Source organism: Acomys minous (assembly GCF_964271855.1).
Source record: "Acomys minous genome assembly, chromosome: 12".
Taxonomy (NCBI): domain Eukaryota; kingdom Metazoa; phylum Chordata; class Mammalia; order Rodentia; family Muridae; genus Acomys; species Acomys minous.
In genome coordinates, this window is record NC_140493.1 from 73,645,022 (window position 1) to 73,658,413 (window position 13,392).

General features: G+C 41.5%; 1 protein-coding gene across 3 annotated transcripts in view; it reads right to left on the reverse strand.

Annotated features, from left to right (window-relative positions):
- The window catches only part of MYO1D (myosin ID), a 303,283-nt gene that overhangs the window by 163,478 nt on the left and 126,413 nt on the right, over nucleotides 1-13,392 (reverse strand). For all 3 annotated transcript variants that reach the window (XM_084750418.1, XM_084750417.1, XM_084750419.1), the window contains one exon: nucleotides 7,622-7,788. In XM_084750418.1, coding sequence (XP_084606544.1) covers nucleotides 7,622-7,788 — 167 coding nt within the window. The remainder of the gene's footprint in view (nucleotides 1-7,621; nucleotides 7,789-13,392) is intronic.

The window sequence follows — 13,392 nt, forward strand, 5'->3', positions numbered from 1 at the left end:
TAGAGAGAGGGCTTATTACTTAAGAGCACTGGCTGCTCTTTTACATGGTCCAGGTTCAATTCTCAGCACCCACATGAAGGATTACAAGCTTTTTTTTTTTTTTCTGAGACAGGGTTTCTCTGTGTAGCCTTGGCTGTCCTGGACTTGCTTTGTAGACCAGGCTGGTCTCGAACTCACAGAGATCCGCCTGCATCTGCCTCCCGAGTGCTGGGATTAAAGGCGTTTGCCACCACTGCCTGGCTAGGATTACAACCATTTTTAACTCCAGTTCTAGATGATTCAGTGCCTGCATCTGCCCTTCATGGGTACCAGGCATGCAACAGTGTACAGATATACAAGTAGACCAAACACCCATACACATAAAATAAAATCATTATCAAAGGCTGGAGAGATGGCCCAGCAGTTAAAAGCATGTACTATTCTTCCAGAGAACCGGAGTTCAATTCCCAGCACCCACATGGTTGCTCACAAATGTCTGTAACTCCAGTTCTAAAGGTTCCACTGCCTCTGGCTTCCTCATGCATCTGCACTTAGGTGCACAGATTCATACACAAAAAATGCACAGACAGAAACACACACACACACACACACACACACACACACACACACACACGCATGCACACACAATTAAGAATAATAGAAAAGCTAAAAATGTTAAAAGACTAATGGAATGAAGTTTGTGAACCCGGAGCTTGAGGCGTTATCCAGAATGGCTCTCTAGCACACTTCCTGTCCAGTGTCCTGACCGCAGCACTGGTTACCGATGTGCACAATCAGCTTTACATTGGTGCTGAGGATCAGATTCAGTTTTCACTTTGTCTATGAGCCATCTCCTTAGCCTTAGGTCTTGTAGTATTTAGCCTACTTTCAAATATTTGGCTCTTCTATGGAGGTCTTTGATCTACTTTGAGTTGATTTGCTATGGATGGGAGACAGTCTCCTACAAGTGGATATCCAGTTTTCCCAGCACAATTTACTAAAGACAATGTTTGTAGCACCTTTGTCTCCCCATCTACACAGAATGAGGTAAGATAGTGTTTCTCATGTCTGCCAGTTTCAGTAACTTAAACATATGGAATGCCTTTAAAATGTGCCTAGTACACAAAACAAGCATTTTAAAAAGCCATTGACTACTGTTATAATTCTCTTGAAAATTTTAAATATCCTAAAATCTCTTTAATATTTGGGCACTTCTTCAGTCTGTTTGAATAGTGCTTCTTCCCTATTCTGTCTTTTCTTCTTGCACCCACCTTAGGTGGGCCTTGCTTTCCTTACAACAACTGGAGGTGTGGCTACTTGTATTGGCTGCATGTGTTATGCCAATCCTCCTAGTCATGTGACTACACTGAAACAGAATTCATTCATTCTCGTTCTCCCCCGCCCCATCTCTCTCTACCCGCCTCCTTAAGTAGCTCAGGCTGGTCTCTAATTCACTATATAGGCCAGGTCTGAACAATCCTGATGCCTCAGCCTCCCAATTCCAGGCTAACAAATATACACCTCCATGTCTATGTTGGGATGGCTTCTTAAAAGGCAGCATAAGCTTCTCTAGATTGTCTTTGCTTATAACCAAGACATGGGTTGCCTCTGCATCTTCATATAGTATTTAGGAGTAGGACGATACATCTTTAAGGTTCACTGAGAATCCCTCTTTTCGATTGCCTATCTTGGTTGTGCATTTGCTGTTTTAACATTGTTTAGTTTGCTTTCTGTCACTGTGATAAACGCTGTGGACAAAAGCAATTTAGCAGAGGAAAGGGTTTATTTCAGTTTACACTTACTGGCCACAGTCCCTCTTTGAGGGAAGCTAGAGCAAAGACTGAGGGCAGAAACCTGGAAGTAATAACCGTGAAGGAATAGACATGGCAACGACCAATTTGACCTGATAATTCTTCAACTGAGGCTCCTTCCTACCAGGTGACTCTAGATTGTATCAAGTTGACAATAAAAATCAACCAGCACATACATGTACATGTTTTGCACTATTTGAGGATGTTTGGGTAGGAATGGGGCATTTAACCTTGAGCCATTAAGACTACCATATTGGAAATTTATAGGTTTGTGGTAATGGGGTGGGAACGTGTGTGTGTGTGTGTGTGTGTGTGTGTGCGTGCGCGCGCGCGCATGTGTGTGTGTAAGCAAAAGGGCAACATTGGGTGCTACCCTCTATTCCTCTCTAATTTTTTGAGACGGGATCTCTCTTACTGAGCCTGCAGCTTGTCATTTTCATCTAGACTATCTGGCTATTGAGCCCTGGGATCTGCCTTTCTTTGACCTTTCTCAGCACTGGGGTTAAAGATGTGTGCACTGTGCCCACTTTTATATATGTGCAGGGGACCTGAACTCAGGGGCTCACATTTTCATGGCAAACACTTTACCCCTCATCCATCTCCTCAGCCTCCCATATGTTCTTTGTGATCTTCTTGTTTTTATATGAGCACTAGAAAATGTATTCTAGTGACTAGTATTTTTTTTTCCATGCTCAAATGGACATACAAATACATTCTGAGTTGAAAGTTAAAAAGTCTGAAAGGAGACAAGGGGTAGGTGAATGTCCCTACTTGCAGAATGCACTTTCCTTCCCAGCCACGTTTGCTTACTGGTTACTTCAACCACTCTCACAGCGTCCACTGTCTCTCAAGGCAATGCACTCCCAGCACAGCCCATCTGATGGCCACCATCCTGATGATGTGCATTCTATTAACTCCTGCTGAATTTCTGTACACAATGACACTGTAACTGATAAATGCCAAGTTTCTGTGTAATAAGGATGGACTGCAACTCTGTCTAATGAAAGAACTGGACACTGAAATCAAAACTCAAGTGAACACACCTTCACTAATGAAAACACTTCTTCCATATAGCCTATAGATCTGTATGGTCTCAACAGGAACAATGGATTAGTTTCAAGCATAACTTTTTGATTACTATAAAACTGAGCTCCAGGTTTCCAGGCTTTTATTCTATGAAGTGTTATTCATTTCAGCCAAGAACACATCTTTGGTGTGATCTCCCTTATACACACATGGCTGGATACTAGTGCTGTGGAGAAAACTTGTCAATACTAGGTGGTTTCTCATGTTTCTAGCCTCATATGCCCAAGAGGCCCTCTTCTGTTTCTGATGGCAAGCCTATGGAACGAACTCGCTTGTTTCCACTCTCTAAAACAGCGGTTTTCAACCTGTGGGTCGAGACCCCTCGGGGTGTTGAAAAGTCTTTTCACAGACATGGTATATCAGATATCCTGTACACCAGATATTTATATTATGAACAGTAGCAAAATTACAGTTATGAGTAGCAACAAAAATAATTCTATGGCTGAGGTCACGCAAACATGAGGAACGGCATTAAAGGGTCGCAGCGTTAGGAAGGTTGAGAAGCACTGCTCTAAGCGCCCGTTCTCACGCCCCTCTACCCTCCTGCACCACACCTCCTGATGCTCACTCTTACTCAGGACCGTGCCTCACATGCCACGGAGAAAGCAGAAACAGGAACAACTGCATCTTTGCTACAGCGAAGCTTCGGACTTCCTGCACCTGACATGCCACATCTTCTGACTGCGTCCCACTGTCACATGCAAAATGCCTTTGCTCCTGTCTCAGGCTGACACACATTGCACTGGAGTTTGGGATCCTACCCTGTCTTGACACCTTAGGAATGCTTTTACTGCTTTTATACCCCTCTCTCGAGTGCCGAGGGAATTCCCGTTTTTAATTGTCCCCATCTGGGCACATTTTGTGTCTCTCCTGACCACACATCCTCTTGCAGCTGCTGTGCCTATTTTCCTCTGTTCCTAAGGTTCAACTAACTCTCCTCAATGGTTACAGTAATGTATCTGACTCCACTTCCTTCCCTATCCTGCTCAAGTCAGGTCCTGCCCACTTCTTTGACTCTTGTGTTGATAAATGTTACTGCCAAGCCTTTGGTTCTCTGAGCGGTTGTGTAACATTATTTTATATGATGGCCCAAGTGTCTTTCTGAAATGCCATCGCCCATGGGCTTCCGTGACACAATCCCTGATTGTTCCTTTCCTTCTCTGTGTTGGTTCCTTACTGTTAGACCTGTATAGATCTAAATATCACCGCAGACCTCCTTTTCTCTATTCACTCCTGGGCTTGTATGCAATCTGCAGCCCAGCTTCCTCCGAGAACTCCAAGTATGCATGTGTAAAAATTTAATTTTTCCACTTAGCTAACAGAGCAAGAGAATAAGACCTGTGTGTGTTCGCATGTATGCATATGGAGATGTGAGGGCACATATGTGAGGACAATCTGGGTACCATTCCTCACCAGTGTTGTCTACTTTATTTTGACATAATTCTCTCTCTTGCTTGGGACTTGCCACACGGACTAGGCTGGCAGGCCCGGGAGCCCCAGGAGCCTGCTCGCCTGTGGCTCTCCAGCACCAGGACCGCCGGTGCACTCTGCGAAGCACGGCTTTTTGATGTGCTTCTGGAGAACAAACTCCAGCCCTCCTGCAAGCGCTTTACCACCTTTTCCCAGCCCAAGCAGATAACCTCGACTTCTATCATTGTCTTGTTCTACGCCTTCCTCTTGAAACTTGTCTCCCTGTAGTTATGTGTGTATACATGTTCACATATGTGTCTGTGCAGGTGCACGTGTATGTGCTGTGCAGGCGGGAGTGGAGACTGCCATTGTCTTCTTCAACCACTCTCTACCTTTTGGGTTTTTGTTTTTGGTTGTTTCTTCTTCCCACCTTATTTTTTTGAGAAACAGTCTCCAACTCCCATATTCACAGCACTAGGATTATAGGCACATACCTGGCATTTTACGTGGATGGCTAGGAATCCGCACTCAGCCACGCAGGCTTCTGTGGCAAGTTACTAACTGAGCCATCTCTCCAGCAGACTTCACATTTTTTATTTAGTTTAATATTTACTCAGATGCTCAGATAAAAAAATCTCCTTGTCATTTTTCACTCTGTTCTATTCCTGACTCATCACGGGCCATTCATGTGCAAGCCAGCCTTGTCCGCTAGCTCCAGATGCATCCCGACTGCGTCCACTACCCTCATGTCTACAGCGACACGTGGTGGAAGACATTATTGGCAAGTTGTCTTTTCTAGATCCCTGAAGTAGCAGAATCTCTGAACATCTACTTGCTTTTTTGGATGTGTGGTCACCATGGTGATTCCTTGAAGGCAACTATAGGACATACTATATACTTAAAACTAATCTCCATGCTTAAACATATCCATAAAGCATACAAATTTCAACATCTCAAAGCTTTGGTCTAACTACAAAGCTCAACACAAGTCAGGCCCTGTCTGTTTTCTGCCCGATATTTAGCATCTTTACGCTATGCTGATCATGTGATTCTTAATGTGCCACACTCGTTATGCCGTAGAACTTTTCTGCTGGCTATTCCCTCTGTCTGACCTCCTCTTGTGTATACTTGGTCCTCCCTGGAATGACCATCTCCTTAGAGGCTCCTCTGACTGGAAACATTAGAATTTTCTGGTTGGAGTTTTAAGTTTTATTTTTGTTATTTGATTTATGTGTGCCTGTGTGTAGGCTACGTGTGCTCAGGCGCCCGAGGCCTGACAAGGGTGTGAGATCCCTGGCGCTGAAGTTACAGAATGTTGTGAGTTGCTACAAGCTCTTTGCCAATATTCAATAATTACTCATAATTAAGTAATCTCAGCATTAGTACAAAGCACTATGATTTTTGCTGGGTCTATTCCTGGCAATTGATGTAGTCTTATTCTTTCTTTTATAATTAGATCAGAAACCTTTTCTACATGTCTTTGTTTACTTTGTTTGTGTGCTAAGAAGATCCATTGTAAAATACTATCCTCCCTTTGCAAGATGAGCCCAGTAGGAGAATGAGTTGAAGGGAAAATAACCAAAATATAGTCCGGTTTGGGATCTATGCGACCCACATATGCATCTTGCAGTCTCTTTCTACTAAAGTTAATTCTTTCTCTGCTTCCTTTGATAGATGTCTTAAACTGTCTAAATCTGAATCTCCTTGTAACGTCTGAAACAAATTACTTAACTGTTGAGTAGTTAATCCAATGATGAGCTGTAGCCAATTACTATTTCCTATTAATTTTTGAAAGTCATTGAGTTTGTAGCTGATTTCTTCTGATATGTACTTTCTGTGGTTGAATTCTTTTGTTGACTTATTTTATAACCTAGATAGTGAATAGAATCTCCTCTCTGTATTTTTTTCAGAAGCAATCTGAAAACCCCAACAAGGCAAAAATTTTTTTGTTTCACCAAATATTTTCTCTAAAGTATGTGCATCAGAATCAGCCATCAAAATATCATCCATGTAATGGTAAATTAAATAGTAAATAAGGAAATTTGTTATGGATTATTTCTAGCAGTTATTGAACAAAATATTGACATAGTCTTGGACTATTTAACATTCTTGTTAAATGTTTTTTTAATTTTTTTTATAGATTGAACATTATTATATGGAGGCACTGTAAAGGCAAATTTTTCCTTATCCTGCTCTTGCAAAGGCTTAGGCAAAGGAATTCCAGGCTGACATGAATTCATTGGTTAGATTACTCTATCCTCAGCTCTCAAATGTTAACATTTTCCATTTCCCCAATTTCTTTTTTTGTAACAAACACAGGGAAATTCCATAGGCTGGTAAATTCTTCTGTGTGTTGAACCTCTAGCTGCTCTTGTACCAACTGCTCATGTGCCTGTAATTTTTCCTTGTTTAAGGACCACAGATCTACCCACACAGGCTTATAGTCAACCATTTTAAGCATAGGGCCATTGGTATAATTTCAGCAGTGCCCTCTTATAAATTTGTAAACTCAGTCCCCACTGTGCCCTGTTTTCAGACAACCTGAACAGTCTGTGGTTGTTCTGGATGGCATTTTTCAATGCCTTCTTCAGAAACATCTGAGTTCACCATGGCTGTAATAAATCTCATCCTCATAAATTTATGCTATGAAAACCACATAAGGCCTTCACTTTCCTATTTGGCATTCTGGTCCCAACATTTAATCCATCACATGCTTTGTTTTATCTGAGACAATTTTCCTATTCTTAGAAACTAGGTATAAACTTTCTGAAGTGTCCACTTTAAATTTCAAGATCTTTTTGACATGAAAGGTACATCAGCTCCTGTATTGACCAAATCTTCTTTTTCAATGTTTTTCCCTTGCCACTTTAATTTTGGCCTCTGATCATTAACAACTATTTGCCAAAATACACATTTTCCTGTATTTCCAAATTCTCCTCCTCGTTTTATTGGAACAGCTTCGCTTTTGATATAGGGAAACAGTAACAGCTGGGCAGCCCTATCACCTCTGTTAAATTGTATATCTCTTTTTTACCTAAGCCATTATTTTAATTTTTCCTTTGAAATCTTAATCTATAATTCTTACATATACAATGAATCCTTGGGAAATCAAAATTGCTCCTTAACAAGATCATTCCTATTGTCCCTCAGGGCAAAGGACCATAAACCCAGCAGATTTTATAACATAGAACTTTTGGGGATAGTGTAAGATGTTTATCTGTGGCTAAGTCTAGAGCAGCACTCCGTGCAGCAGCATGCATTAGATCTGCAATACTTAGCTGAGGTTTTTCTGCCTAGTCATCCAGCACCTTTCAAAGTAGTTACTGTACCCTTACCTGTGAAGGAACTTCTCATAGGTCTGGCGGAAGGCAAACCCTGCCCGGCGCACCCTCACGTTCTCCAGTAGTCCAAGATACTCCACTTGATGGCGGCATCGCTCGTCATCAAATATCTGTGGGGACTTCTTGTCGTTGGGTTTGATGCAACGTACATAGTATGGCTCCTAAAGAAATAAATAAGCAATGACAGAACTCACTTAGGCCCAGACAAGGGATGCTAATGTCATTAGTGTCAAATTAAGCTCAGTGCTTCTGATCATCTGTATACCTGCAAATGATGTATCTTCTTTTCTGCCTCAATCCGCAGTGGTTCTCATGTAATCACTGGCTTATAGTTTACTCTTTATGACTCATCAGAAATAGTAGAAAGGGGTTAAAGCTTAAGGAGCAAATCATTAAGATGTGTAAACGCTGAGTTTTGTATATTTACCAATAACTGAAGGAATAACTCATAGAGAAGAACACAGCAGCTGTGGTAAAGATCAAGTGTGATGGAGAACATGATAGATTAATGTCAGGTCTGGTAGTACAGCGGCTCCCCAAGTGTCAGCCACTGGCCTTCTATTCTTATAATCATTGCTCTTGTTGCATTAGTTGTACTTATGAAAGATATTAAACTTTATGGGTAACAGAAATGTTATAAAGCCAAGTATAGGTATTAGTGATTCTATGAAAAAGCCCCATTAAAATTCTCTCCTCTGTACCAATAACATTTTGTACCAGGCATTAGATCTCAACTCTTGTTAAATATAAAGCCATGCATGGCATAGATCCTGGTACACTGAGGATAATGAATAAATTATCACTGGATGAATCAAAGAGGTCAAATATATCCAACTTGTAAGAATAGCAAGTGTCTTTCTCTTCTCTGAATCCATTATCCATCAGGCACACAGATGCACCCTAATTAAGATAGAGACCTATGTAGTTATATTAGGCAGTTTTGAGCACTGCGGAGGGCTTGAGATGTCAAGGGATAGCAAATGATTTAAGCAGGATAGTTTTGAAGAATATGAGTTGATTTGCACTTAAAAGAATACGTTTTTAAAACCTAAAAAGGAAGCTATAAAAATACATTGTCATGCTCCCTACACCATTACAATAAAACTGTGTTCTTCCTTTCTGCAAACCATGCTGCATTAGTTTCCAGTTGTTATTACAGAAGATGAGACAAATTTAGTGGCTTTAAAAAATAACAGCTTTATCATCTCACAGCCATGGAGTTTAGAAGTCTAAAATGGGTTTCGATGGCCGAAGTCAGGGTGTTATAGGATTATTACTTCTAGGGGACTGTGGAGATAGCTTGTTTATCTTTCCTGGGATGATAGTAAATCTTGGTGTTAACTTGCTTGGCCTGAACTGTATCTAGGAGATTAGTGAAATGCACTTCCTCACTGCCCATGAGGGTGCTCAGAGAGGATTAACAAGGGGAGAGGGGAGCAGCCCGGCCTTAGAGGCTAGGGCTTGAATAGAAGGAAGGGAAAGGGGACTGCCCACAGCACTCTACCTCCTGGGTGCCCTGACAAGAGCTGCTCTGCTCCACCATGCTCTTCTTGTCATAATGGACTGAAAACCAAGAGTCAGGACAAAACTCGCCGCTACTCAAGTTGTCACGTCAATTACTCTGTGTCACGACAGTGAGGGCTGACTCCATCTCACCTGCAGCAATGGCCAGCTGTATCTCCGCGTGTCAGCGCTCTGTTTCTGATTCTTTGGCCTCCCTTTCCCTACCAAAGGGCTCAGTGATTATGTACCGAGCCCGCCCAGATGTCCTTGGATAATCCCTAATGCTAAGGACTGCTAATAAGATCTTAATTTCACCTTTCTGTGCAACACAGTTACATGGGTTTCTAACAACAACAACAACAACAACAACAACAACAACAACAAAGCAAATATGGCACATTAAAAGGCTCAGAGAGTCCCAGCACTCGGGGAAGGCAGAGGCAGGTGGATCTCTGTGAGCTTTAGGACAGCCAAGGCTACACAGAAAAACTCTGTCTTAAAAAAAAAAAAAAAGCACAGGGTAAACTACGCACTCAATGATTTAATCAGTCATGCCTATACAATGAAACCCTGATTAAAAACTCACCGCACTCGGGCTTGGAGGATGTAACTGCTGCATTGGGTGAGTGGTACAGCCTTACTTCTTGGGGACAGAAAGCCACTGTGATTGGACCTTACTTCCAGCCTTTGCCGGCCTATTTTCTTTTCATTTGGCTGTTTGTATCTTTCATAATAAAACTGTTACCATAGGCAAAAACATTTCTACAGCTCTGTAAATCATTCTAACAAATTATCAAGTATAAAGAAAGGCCAAGGGAACTTCAAAAATTGTATCCAAGTCATACAGAAGTGGGTCCCAGAGACCTCACTCGAAGATGGCATTTTAAATCAACATCAATCTTTTTTTTTTAACTACTTATTTATTTGTTACATATACAGTGTTCTGCCTCCATATGCACTTGCACATCAGAAGAGAACACCAGATCTCATTATAGATGGTTGTGAGCCACCATGTGGTTGCTGGGAATTGAACTCAGGACCCCTGGAAGAGCAGACAGTGCTCTTAACCTCTGAGCCATCTCTCCAGCCCTCAACATCAATCTTATTAGTAACTTTGCCCTTTAACTTGTTGGACCTGATGACAACTTTGGCTGGTGGTGTCAGAAAGGAATTAAATTATAAGCTACCTAGCCGGTAGCAGGCTTGGTGCCACCAGGTAGAGCCATTATTTGTCACGCACATCTGTCTTTATTTCAGCCTTGACATCTATGGGAGAGTGAAAAACATGACCGTGACATTTGTAGCATGTACCATTAAGAGTAGGCGTCTCTGAATCTGGGCTAGCTTTACGACTTGCTTTACCAATATGAAACAGCAGTGACACTAAGGAACACCTGGAGAGGTCTCCACAAGAGACATTTACTAGCATGTAAAGAAGCCAAACACTGCATGAATAAGATGCCAATCATCTAGCCACGCCATTCGAGTGAGATCATCTTGGACTGCCCAACGCTGGTTTCCTGATCTCTGCTTGTTGAGCCCAGCAGAATTGCCCAGCCAACTCAATGAATCATGAGGAATAATAAGCTGTGGTTCTCCTAAGCACTGCATTTCAGAGTCATTTGTTATGCATCAAGAGGTCACTGATGACAGCCTTGGTGGTCCATGCTTTTAATCCCAGCACTTAGGAGGCAGAAGTTGGAAGATCTCTATGAGTTTTGAGGTCAGCCTGATCTTCACAGTGAGTTCTAGGCCAGCCAAAACTTGATAGTGAAACCCTGTCTCAAATAACAGACAAACAAACAAACAAACACTGGGAATGCTGTCGAATCCTGGAATACCAATACTTATATTTTAAATATTTTTTGTATATTTAAGCAGAGGATTTTAAAGAAGAATCCTGCTTTTAAAAGCATCCACAGTTAGTAAAATTTGTAGTAGTTTTCAAATGGAGTATTTTATATATGGCTGACTCTGGAAAGGGCTCATGATAAACTTTAAAAATACTTAAGAGTGATGGGGAAGAAAGGGAGGTCACTACTAAGTGAAGATCTTGTGTGGGTTTTTTTGGCATAGAAGATCTTACTGCTTGGTGAATAAACCAAGACAAGTGGCCCCACACACAGTACATGTCAAAGTGCCTTTACATCTGCCTGTACGACCTGGTGCTGATGCAACACTGGATAGAGTCAGCAGTCAGCATACCTATATCTTAGTTATCTTTCCTATTAACTAGTGTGATTGCTTCCTCTTTACTGCCAGCTCCACTACATTTACAATCACCTAGGACACTGATGTAGTACACGTCTGTGTGTGTCTGTAGGGACAGTTCTGCAAAGAATTAACGGTAAGGGTTACAGGCTGCAGAGGATGGTAAGAGCTGGCTGGAATGTGGGCGGTACCATCATATTTGCTAGGGATCTGGATGGAGTAAAGAGGAAAAGGAGAAAGACATCTGAGTGTCAGCATTCATCTTCCCTCCCTTCCTCTGGCTCTCCATGATGAGAACTGTTGTGCAGTACCAAGCCTTCTCCACCAAGAGGGACTGAATCTTCAAAAGCAATGAGCCCAAATAAATCCTAATCACAGTGCTTATGTAGGCCATTCTGCAGGCATGTGGTGCACGCATGCATACATACATACATATGTACATATGTACATATATATTCAGGTATACACAGACAGTGGAATAAAGAAATAAATCTCCAAGAGCTAAGAAGAAACCATACAACACTAGTCAAACCAGAAGTTTGCACAAAGCATAGTTAAAGATAAAGACAATGAGGAAAGAGAGGGAGGTTTCAAATGGACAAGTGGATTAATCAGCAGAACGATGTGATAGTTCTAACTTGAAGAAACACAAGATACTTAGAGCAAAGACTGAACGTACATGGGCTACCTGAGGAAGGGTAGATAGAGTTAGAGTAGTCTGGCTTTTAACTCATCTTTCAACTCAACAAAGAAATTAGTAAGGATGCTGTGAAGTTGAAATCAGTATGACAGGCAAACCTGACCTACTGGGACTTGCACAGAATACTGAATATAACTATAAACAAATCATATAGTACAAAACTTAACAGATTTCTTTAAAAATTATTTACTTAGTAAGCATACAGTGTTTTGCCTGAATGTATACCTGCATGCCAAAAGAGGGCACCAGATCACATTATAGATGGTTACAAGCCACCATGTGGTTGCTGGCAATTGAACTCACGGCCTTTGGAAGAGCAGGCAGTACTCTTAACCTCTGAGCCATCTCTCCAGCCCAAATTTAACAGATGTCTAAGGGTAGGAATCATACTGAGGATGTCCTCTGGTGGAATGCTGAAGTTAGTCATCAGGAGCAACAGAGATAATTAGGAAACCTTCATGCGTGGGAAAAAAAAACTTCTGAATGACTCAGTGGTCAAAATTATGAGGTGAGGGCTGGAGAGATGGCTCAGAGGTTAAGAGCACTCGCTGCTCTTCTGATAGGTCCTGAGTTCAATTCCCAGCAACCACGTGGTGGCTCACAACCATCTATAATGAGATCTGGTGCCCTCCTCTGGTGGGCAAGCACACATGCAGGCAGAACATTGTATACATAATAAATAAATCTTTTAAAAAAATTATGAGGTGAATTAGAAAACACTTCGAACTAAATACACGTGCAGTGCAGTGACATGGACACTGCAGTCAGTGCAAGGCATCACCTGAGGCAGTACCTGAGACTTTAGTGAACAGCTAAGAAACTGCATACAGGAAGCAGAAATACCATGTGACATTAACAACCATCCAACAAGTGGGGAAGCCCTTGCAGCCTGTTTAGTGATGTAAGCCATTGAATAAGGAATCTAGTGGAAATACTTTTTCTATATTTAATCAGCATTCTGTCTTAGTTTATAAATGCCACCTCCTCTCTCACTTATAAATACCAAGACTGACTCAGCCTAAGCAATCCTAAATTTGACAAATTCGGTGTTGTATAAAGGCTACACCGCCAGAGTTCATAGTGATCTCATTCTCTTAACCTGTCTCCCTAGGTTTATGTGAAAAGTATAATTTGTAAAAACAAACCAAACGGTGGATGCATTTTAGCTAGAAGATAATACATTTAAATATGCATCTATTTCATGTTCTTTGCACACTGTCAAACAGTCAAGGCATGTCCAAGTTCATTTAATAACTTACTGACCATCTGTTGGTAGTAGCATTTTACAGAGCTAGCAAAAAGTACATAAAGTGGGACCTACTGTCGGTATTTAAAAGATAATCTAGGACCA